General features: G+C 42.8%; 1 protein-coding gene across 1 annotated transcript; it reads left to right on the forward strand.

Moving 5' to 3' along the window:
• Positions 1-5,716: 5,716 nt before the first annotated feature.
• On the forward strand, positions 5,717-10,891 carry LOC128123984 (mas-related G-protein coupled receptor member B4-like). The gene is given in 4 exon segments (XM_052760231.1): positions 5,717-6,017; positions 8,495-8,691; positions 9,823-9,867; positions 9,869-10,891. Coding segments are annotated over 4 exon segments (1,566 nt in total).
• The last annotated feature ends 37 nt before the right edge of the window (positions 10,892-10,928 follow it).

Here is a 10,928-nt window from a genome sequence, read left to right on the forward strand (position 1 = left end):
GTTCCTGGTTTTCACTCCTGATATACCTTTCTGCTTTCTGCCATTACTTCCTGGAATTAAAGACATGAGTTACCATGCCTGGCTGTTTCAGTGTGGCTTTGAACTCACAGAGATGCACAAGGATCTCTGCCTCCACAAGGCTAGGATTAAAGATGTGAGTGCCACCATTTTCTGGCCTCTATGTCTGTCTAGTGGCTGTTCTGTTCTCTGACCCCAGATAAATTTATTAGGTGCATGATATATTGGGGAACACAATATCACCACAATTAATTATAGAGTAAAACAAAGTTGTAAAGTAATAGATAATGTATTGGTATACCCTCTACCTACTCTGTAGTCATGTGAACCCCCACACTGATATAATACATTAACAGAAAGGGTACTTGATGTTGGTGAATTAAAATAACCTATACTGCAGACCCTACTGAGACTGCATCATTTTGAACATCACATGTGTTACTGGGTTCTGGACAGGGCCAAGGCTAGATGTTAGAGCATATGCAGAGGAAAGATCCTGTCTCCATACAGGAAGCAATGAGACCCAAGTAAGGCCAGCCATGCTCCTTTTATGAAAAATCTCAAATACCACTATAGGTCACATGTGAACCCAGGACCAAGTCCCCTAAGGACCAGCCTTTAGGATTCACCCCTTGAAAGTCCCACAGACCCTTCTAAAGCTATCATCCTTGCTGAACAAGTGTCCAATACATGGTGGACATAGTTAAGCCACATCCAAAGCTCAACATTCTTCCCATGACCTCCAATGTACATGTCCCTCTTGTCTTCCAAATGAAATAACATTTAAAAAAAAACTGGGAATGAACCAAAGGTGTTTGTGATTAGAAGAATATAAAGTTAATTCATAGAAAAAAATACTTAAAAATTCAGAGCATTTACACTCTAAGAACATAAAGATTAACAAATTTATGAAATAGGTTATATGAACTCGTACACATGCTGAAATCTGCATTTCACGAGACAGGTGGGCCAACACATTTCTTTTTACTGATGAAATAAAATAAAAATAACTTTTCTGTTCAGAGGTGCTAGTATTAATCCCAAAGATGGGAGAAGAAAGACCACTGACCCAAATAATTGTGGCCAAAATAATTAAAGAAAGCAATTCATTAAAGCAAGAATTTGATTCATGTACATGAGCTGCTGCACCCTAAGATGGGGCTTAAGAATTCAGCATTGGATGTGAGGAAGGCAGGCTTTTATACACCTCATGGGTAGTGGGCTTCCAAATAGGGGGAATAGGCAGGATTACAGGATCAGAACATAGCATGTGGTCAAAACAAGGTAATCACAATTGGTAGTCATAACAAGGTAATCATAGGTGGTCATGTGACTTTTTGAAACAAAGTTGCATGATGGTTATTAACCACTTTTTGAAACAAAGACAAGATTGTCATTCGTGGAACAGGCAGTACAGAACTATTTCTGCTTATGGTTTCAGATGAGACATAATCCAGTCTTTGAAAAGCAGAGGTTTAGTCATAAACATGACTGAACCTAGTTTGTCTTTACTATCAGTTGACCTTGAAGATTAAGACAGAGGCAGGCTGGTTCACTAATAATAAAAGTGTGAAGATGGATGAGAATTGGAACTTAGGATACCTGCAGAGGATTCAGAAGGACTGTCAGCTTGAATGTGGCTGAAAAAAAAACACACTGAGTGCATCACTGCTGTGGAAAAAGTACCAAGAGTAACACAGCATCACCATGCAGAACACTGCAAGGCTGCATGGTCTGCTTATACTTCAGTTATACAGTCACAAACCTCATCATATACTTTTGATGTAGCTAGCTGTGGTGGGGATTGTCCCTTAATGGAGAGAACAAAAATATTTACAGGTAGGTAGATCAGTTAGGATAGGATGGTAGAGGCTGATATTTGAGGCATGATATGATTATGATTCAGTTATGCACTCACACAACTCAAGGTGATACTACTTGATGTTGCAACCTATTATGGGAGTTGGTCCATAAAAGAGGGAAGAGTAATTAATTATTTGGACACAGGTGGACCTAAAAGGATTGGATGGGAGAGGCTGATAAGAGAGAGGCAACGGGGCAGATGCCAAGAAACATCTTAGTGGGAATATGGACTCAAAGGTTTCCAGTGTGCAACTTGTTCTTTGTATACATACTGGAAGTCACAAGGTCTGCTCAACATTTTTAAAAGGCTCACCCAGGTCTAAAACATTTACTCAGCTCCTAACGGCAAATCCCAATTTCAGAACAAGGAAGCAGAATCTAGAACCAATCTGTAAAAGGGCCTTCTTCACCCTTGGTCAGCTCTCTACCTCTAGACCTGAAAAATGGAAGAAAGGTAAGAATATATTCCAAGAATGTTCAGAGAGTTACTGTCTTGGGGTTTTTCTCTATATCCGTATCATTGTGTGGCTACCACAAAATGCAACAAGTAGAGTCCAGGCCTTCCTCCTGGGAAGGAATGAGAGAGAGGCTTCCTCTTGAGGCAGAGAGATGAACTGCCTTAAACAGACTTTTCTTACTTTCTCCAAAATAATTCATATTCATGTCTGTTATTTTTCAAGGAGAAAGGTAATATAAATATCTTGTTTTCTAGGACAAAACCCTGTACAACAGGCTCATTGTTTCTTCTCAAAGTTGATCTGTAAAGTTTGTATGTTGCATTCAAGAAGAAAGAGATGGTTAGAATTTGAGTAACTGAAGAATACCACAGGAAATGTGGTATTCTTTATTTAAAAAGATCACAGGTCTTAGGGACAGAGGAGATGAATGGATAATAATGATAAAGCAAGAGGGTGATGGAAGATGTCCACTCCTTAGCTCCAATAATCAGCAGAAGGAATTGGTACTGTAGTACGAGAGAGGGGATGAGGGTGGTGGGAAGAGAGGTCATAGTTTTAGGTCTGTAGTAAGAAGGGATAACTAAATGCACAGAGAAGCACTGTGGTGATCAATACACAGCTGACCAGGAGAAGGATAGGAAATACAAGCATCTTGCATTTTGCTCTCTTGTACCCTTGAAATGTCACCAACTGCTTCAAATAAAAAGAAATTAAGAGAAAAAGACAGATCTTATGGGTGAGATAAGGCACTTCTGTGACATGTCAGGGAGCAGAGAGAAAGATGGAAGGAAAAACTTCCTCGCTTGCAAATCTTCCACCATGAGGTTTCTAGATTTAACTGTCATCAGATCATTTCTCTCATATGCTTCAAAGAGGTGGGGGTACTCACCCATTTTGACTAAAAATAACAAGATTATGCTGAAATTTATGCAGGGAAATATACTTCTTATTTGCTATAGCAAGAGAGTGGCTACTCCAATACAGAATTGTAGAAAATGCCTTTCCAAGAAAGTTGTTATGCATGGATTTGCAACTGTGCCTACCCAGACACAAGAACTACAGCATTGCTATTCTTCAGACCTAAAGGGGAAGCAACATGCTGTTGTCAAGAACTCTCAGGCACATCAACATGTCAGTGCAAGGAAGACACACAGAGGAACAGGGGGGTTGTTCCTATAAAATCCTGACACAGCCTGCTGCATTTCTCCACTCATCTCTGAATCTCCAGTTTCTAGTAATGTTTTTGTCATCTGAGCAGATAGAATGCAAATGGGAATCCCTTTTAATTAAAAACTCAGATAATTCATTAAGAGAGAAAATGGACTTAGCCTCTCTGGCAGTCTATAAGGGTCCTGAAGGTCTCTCAAACATGAGATCATAGAGAGATTTTTGGTATCTTCTCAAAAATAGGAGAAAGTGGAGCAGAGAACAGAGAGAAAAACAACAGAAGAGATGCAGAGAGAAAAACTCAAGGATATGATATTAATGTGATTTCAGGAAACCCCTTTTGTACATTTGAACATATTTCTCCCAAGAGACAACATCACAATAAATGTTGATTAAGGAAAGCATGTACAGGGGTTATAGGTAAACGCTACCATCACCACTTTTATGCTGACTGTAGCTGATGTCCACCACCTCCATTCTCAGTCCATATTGACTTCTCTCCTGCTGTTTCACAAGGTTTTTTTAGCTAAGGATTTTATTCATCCACAATTGTGACTGCTATTCTGCTTATAGTGTGAGTAATACTCCTGTGCTTTTCCATTATTCACTTCTAATAGGCACAGAGTGTTCTGGGGTACACAAGTTTGTCAAGGGGGTAATCCTTTCCTGGGTAGACAGATTAGCTTATAAAGTAACTGTGGTACAAGCATGATCACATGAATTCCCACCTCCAGAGTAATCCAGGTTTGGCAGGGCATACCAGTATTTCCAGTGCTGGGGATGCAGAGACCAAGGATCCATGGAGTTTACCGGTCTGCTGTTGAGACTGTGAGCTCCATGTTCAGTGAGAAACCCTGTCTCAAAAAGTGAGGTAGTGAAAACAAGCAAAAACCTCTTAGTTCCTCCATCTTTCCAGCTTCTCCAACACCTCTTCATTCATCTTAGTAGCAATGGGTGCTGCAATGTGTCACATAGTAAGCCCTTTTGTTTAAGCAGCTTTACTTGAAAATGTTCATTGCAAAGAGTCATTGGTCTGATTCAAGGCCTCTGGTTTATGCTATATCATCATCAATGGATCCTCACTGAAAAACATCTTGGATATCCTGAGGCCACTGGGAGTTACTGAGATCTTGTGGGTATTATTTCACAGGACCAGTCACTTCCCCAGATCTAGCAGGTCCTAGTTTGGATAGATGTTAGGGTGGGACAACCCCAGACCTGGTTGTTGGCCTGGGTAGGTAGTTGACCTGGTCAGTCTAGACCACTTGGGCCATCCCTCAGTTGAGGGGAAGAGCCAGCTTCCCTACACCTATGCCATCAGGGTCAGTTCTCCCTCACCTATGATGAGTGGTGGGGCAATCCCTCCAAAGTGGGGGGGGGCAAGCTCTGACATTATAATCGGGGCCAGCTCTCTTACTGCAGTGTCCAGTAAGGGGCAGAGCCAGCTAGACCATGGTCAGTGAATGGTGGGGATGGCTCAACAAGCTCTCTGTTTTCATCATGAACATATCCTGTGGCCCCCTGAGATGACAGGCCATAGACATCAACACGGACCCCAGTTGCAGCAGGACCATGGACCTAGAGATGGCCTTCTACAGCAGCTTGAGCCTGGGTGACATCCTGGCTCTTGGTGGAAGCACAGGCCACTCAGATCAGAATGGCTCTGGTGGTGGCATGGCTCCTGGACTCCAACAAGGCCACAGGTTGCAGCCCCTATTCCAGGCTTCTGTGTAACCTTTGGTGGCAACACAGACCTTGGTTGTGCTGGGACCGTAGACCCAGACATGGTATTCAGCAGCAGCCAGGTTGGATGTCACCATTGCCCCAGATGGTGGTAGAGGTTACCCAGATAATCATGACCCCAGTGGCAGCATGACACTCAGATAACAACATTGCCCCAGGTGTTGGCTCAGACGCCAGGAATCTGCATGCCCCTGTAGTGAAAGGATCCATGGACATCTACAGAGACTCAGAATGCAGTAGTGCCACAGAACCAGACATGGCTCCCAGTAGCAGCCCTGGCCCAGATATCACCATGGCACCAGATAATAGAATGTGCCTCTTTGGTCTGTATGGCCCCAGATGTAGCATGTCCCTTGAGCACCAACATGGTTCCAGGTGACTGATCAGACCTCAGCAAACATACAGTACAGTCCTCAGTTGCAAGAGGAGCCACAGACATTTACTGCTGTAGGGCCAGAGACCCAGGCATGGCTCCTACCTTCAGCCCTGGCCCAGACATCACCATGGATACAGATAACAGAATATGCCACTTTGGTCTGTATGGCCCCAGGTGTGGCATGGACCTTGGGAAACAACATAGTCACAGGTTGGTTGGTCAGAACCCAGAAACCACACAGTCCTTGGTTGCAATAGGAGCCACAGACATTGGCCCAGATCCTGATTGTTATAGGGCCTTGGAACCAGCCATGGCCCTCTGCAGGATCTCAGGCCTGGATGACACTATGGCCTTGGATGGCAGCACAGGCCACACAGATCACTGTGGCTCTGGTGGGGGCACATCTCCTGGATACTCACATGGCCACTGATGGCAGCCCAGACATTGGACAACTCCATAGCTCCTTGTAGCAATGGGGGCATTGACTACATGCCCCTGTAGTACAGGACTACACAGCCCCTGGCTTTGGTAGAACCATGGACCCAGACATGGCCCCTGGCAGTAATATGGCCCAGATGCCAACATCCCCCTGATTGGCAAGAAGGACTCCCATATCAGCCTACTGCTCACCACATCAACCTGTTCCATGCCACCTCATTCCATAGCACATGAACCATTCCTCTCCTTCTTCTCTCCTATTTCTCAACCACATTCTTGCTTGTCATAATGTGACCTACCAAGCTGGCCTATGGGTGGCTTGCATACACCTGAGCTAGACAGCATCAGATGGGCCATGGAAGTCTTCCTGCCAATCCAGGTCTTGAGGACCAAGTCTGCCACGTGGGTTGCTTCCACAAACCTGAGCCGAACATCATCAGTTGGGCTGTGGATTGTTGACCACTTGTAATGCTATTCTATTGTGAACTAATATTGTACAAAACATTGCAGTTCCCTTTATACTCATTAAGAATGCATTAAGACCTAAAATATGATGTATTATAGAAAAATTCTGTAGGTTGTTGACAAGGGTATGTATTCCATCATAGTTCTTGAGTGAACTGTTATGGACTATGTTTTAGTTAAGATATTGTTGCTATGAAGAGACCCCATGGTCATGGCAATTCTTATAAAGGAAAACATTTGATTGGGGCTGGCTTACAGGTTCAAAGGTTTAGTCCCTTATCCTCATGATAGGAAGCATGGTGACATGCAAGCAGACATGGTGCTAGAGAGGAAACTGGGAGTTCTACATTTGGATCCCCAGGAAGCAGAAAAGACTGAGCACACTGTCTCCAACAACACCACACCTACTTCAGAAAGGCCACATCTCCTAATAGTGCCACTCCTTATGAACCTATGGGGTCATTTTCATTCAAATCACCACATTCCACTTACTGGGACCCATAGACTTATATCTTTATCATAATGCAAAAAAATGCATTTAATCCAACTTCAAAAGTCCATGTAGACTATAACAATCTCAAATTTGTTTTAAGATCCAAAATCTCTTCCAAGACTCATGCCAATCTCTTAAGTGAAACTCCTCTACAATCAAAATGAAAAACGAGATCACATACTGCCAACATATAATGGCACATGATATACATTACCATTCCAAAATGGAGGAAAGGAAGCATGGTGAGGAAAAACTGGACCAAAGTAAGATGCAAATCAAGTTGGGCAAACTCTAAACACTTCATCTCCGTGTCCAATGTCAAAACACTCTTCAGATCTCCAACTCTGTTCAACTTTTTTAGGGCAACACACTTCTTTCTCTTGAGCTGATTCAACTCCCTGTTAGCAGCTTTCCTTGGCAGGTATCCTACAGCTCTGGAATCTCCAACATTTTGGGATCTCCATGGTAATCCAGGCTTCACATTCACAGCCTTGCATAATTGCCTCACTAGGCCTCCATATTCAGGAACACTCCTGAGACATGCCTGGCCTCAGATACTTTCTGTTTTTGCAGAGAGAGATTCCATAACCTTCTATCCTTGACTCTAAAGCTGGAACCACATGGCCAAAGCTGCCAAGTTCCACTGCTTGCTGGGCGGTAACCTGGCTCCCTCATTCAATTATACCTTACCACCTTTCTGTTTTTGATAGTTTCCTTTACTGCCTAAGCTTGTCTGTCCTGAATCTCAGTATGTAGACAAGGCTGGCCTTGAACTCAGAGATTCTCTTGCCTCTCTCTCATGAGTGCTGAGATGAAAGGAATATACCATTATGCCAGGATCTAAACTATTCTTTCATACCTTTTCACAAGTTGAAAGATTAGCTGAGTAGAGTTATTTCCTGAGGTTAGCATACCCTTTATTTCTTTTAATATCATGCTTTTCGTTAATCTGCTTATATCCTTGAACAAAGGACTTAGCTGCATTCCACTTCTTGGTGCAGCTTTTCTCCTCAAACTCTACATTTTATAACTTTTTTTGATTAGCTTATTTATTTTCATGTTAGATCTGCATAAGAGTGAACTCTAATAACCACAAGACAGAGTTGATACTAGGCAGTTTTGAGATTTCCCCTGCCAATGCAATTAATGCAAAACTCTTTAGTTTAAGCCCAGGCACATTTTTTTGGACAAGGGCAGGAAACAGCCATATTCTTCACCAAAATACCCCAACAATAGTGTCTAGGGAACATACTAACATTCTTTTCCTCTGAACCCTCTTGTGCCAGGTCTCTACAGTTCAAGTCACCCTTAGCACCACTGTCTTCCACTGACTAGAAAAACACTGACTAGCAAAACCAGTCACAATGGGAGCTGAAGATGAGTGGATCCTATTTTGGCTTCCTGTTTCCATTTCATGAAGCTGAAATGCACACTGGTGAACAATTGTAACAACCACTGCCATGTTACTTTCAGCAGCAAGATCAATATGTTTAAGTCAATTGCTTACCTCCTACCAGTCTGATTATTTTAAGCTGTTGATGCCCCAGATGGTTTCCTGGATTAAAACATTGTGCTACTATGGGGAGATCAATGATCCAAAAATGAATGATATGATCTTGGTGAACACAGCTGAGTTTGTTGGGTCATTTTGTTTAAAGTCCTTGTGTGAGGTTAGTTTGTAAGGTCTTCTGGATGCTTTCCCTGGATCTGGAGCTCTGACTTGGTATTCTCAGATGATTTCTCCTACATGAAAGTCTCTGTCTACAATAAGAAGTTATCCAGAAGGATCCTGTGATGCAAAGTTTTCTATATGGGTACTGTTCAGGCTAAGCTACTGAAAGCATAAGAACAGCCCCGTATTCTGCACCCCGTATTCTGGTCAGTGTGTGAAAGAAAAGCTTTCTTTTCTTCAAATGTCTTTGTGTCTTCAGGGGTGAGAGATAGAAGCCAACTGAGAATGTCTGTATGGGGAGTGGAGTGGAAAGAAAGTTCTAAATGATGCTACCTGCCCAGCTTCACTGCACTCTTTTCCAGACTGTTTGCATCCATGTATAGATCTCAAGCTCTTCCCAGGGGTTGGGACACTGTTCCCAAATGGAGGTGCTCTCTAGCTTCCTCTGCAGCACAGGTCACACTTTCCATGCCAGAGACCTGTGCCTTTGCATGTAGGTACAAGTTACAAACCAGAACAATTACTCCAAATTTTGAACTACCCTTGAATTAATGGTTCCTTGGCTCATTTGTTATAGTTCTTAAATCTCCCCTGTAACCCTGTAGAGAACAGGATACTGGTGACATAATCACAAACATAGACGTGATTGATGTCATTCAAGGCTTTGTCCTTCTAGTTTTCAAATTTTAAAATAAAGACTCAGTCATTCTAGCATCAGAAGTGTGACTGTTCGAACACAGGTCTTCATAAGAAATCCTATTACCTTCATGACTCTCATTCATGATTCCATTTTCCCTATTTGGTAGACCCCTTACACTGTCTGAGGGCAGCTATGGCTTGTGCCAGGATCTCCCATATTCCTACACCTGAGAAGGAACTACAGCCCTGGAACAGAAAGACAGTTAGTTTCAGAATTCTGTCTCTTGCTGACACAGCATAAGATGCTTACCAACTGTACTAGAACCATTGAGTACCCCAACATCACTAGAAGCATTGGTCTGCAAATAGACTGAATAGTACAAACTGGATTTAAAGAAGTTTCTAGCACTGTGGGGGTTTGATAAATTATGTAATCTCTGTAAGTCTGTCTCCCCCTCCTTATGAACCTGTGCCAGACATTGCCACATAGCCAGGTGGTCTTGACAGAAAGTTTCATGTGTTCATATCTCAATTTACTTTGCAGGAATACCAGTGGAAATTTCTCAAGCATGGGTCCATCCATCCCAGCCTGGATCACTGACTACAACACAACAACGAATAGAAGTTACTACACTGGAAACTTACAATGTGTCACCATGTACAAAATCTTCAATATTCTTTCTGTCATCATTTGCATGGTTGGGCTGGCAGGAAATGCCATAGTGCTGTGGCTTCTGGGCTTCCATGTGCACAGGAATGCCTTCTCTGTCTATGTCCTCAACCTGGCTGGGGCTGATTTTCTTTACCTTTGCTTTCAGACTGTGTTTTCCCTGAGACAAATCCTTTTATTGTTTGATGTCAACTACTTCCATATTCCATATTTCACCCGTATATTAATCTTTGCTTACCTTGCAGGTTTATGTATGATTACAGCCATCAGTGTTGAGCGATGTCTGTCTGTTTTGTGGCCCATTTGGTATCACTGCAAACGACCAAGATACACGTCATCTGTCATGTGTGCCCTGCTCTGGGCCTTCACTCTACTGTTAAGCCTGCTGTGGTTTGGTTGCAGTTTACTGCCTAGTGAAGACAATTACTATTTCTGTTTGACTGTTACTTTGTCCACTTTTGTATTTATAATAGTACTATCTGTGTTTCCTTGTGTATTCAACCTGGCCCTGTTGGTCAGGATCTTCTGTGGCTCACAGAAGATTCCTGTGACCAGGTTGTATGTGACCATTGCACTCACAGTGCTGGTCTTCTTACTCTTTGGTCTGCCCTTTGGTATGTACTGGATAATTTTCCTTTCAAGTGGAAAGTGGCCTAGTGTTTTCTCTTGCAAAAGTTATGAAATTACATCTTTCCTGTCCTGTGTTAACAGCTGTGCCAACCCCATCATTTACTTCCTTGTTGGCTCCATTAGGCATTGCAGGTTCCAGAGGCAGTCTCTGAAGATTCTTCTGCAGAGAGCCATGCAGGACACTCCTGAGAACGAAGATGGAGAGAGGGCTTCTTCAGGAAACACTGGACAGCAGGAAACAGGCTTGTGTAGTAGTTGAGTGAGTCCTTGATCAAACACAGTTGCTTTGAGAATCA

Source organism: Peromyscus californicus, unplaced genomic scaffold, assembly GCF_007827085.1.
Source record: "Peromyscus californicus insignis strain IS unplaced genomic scaffold, ASM782708v3 Scaffold_4__1_contigs__length_199733344, whole genome shotgun sequence".
In the NCBI taxonomy this organism is placed as follows: Eukaryota; Metazoa; Chordata; class Mammalia; order Rodentia; family Cricetidae; genus Peromyscus; species Peromyscus californicus.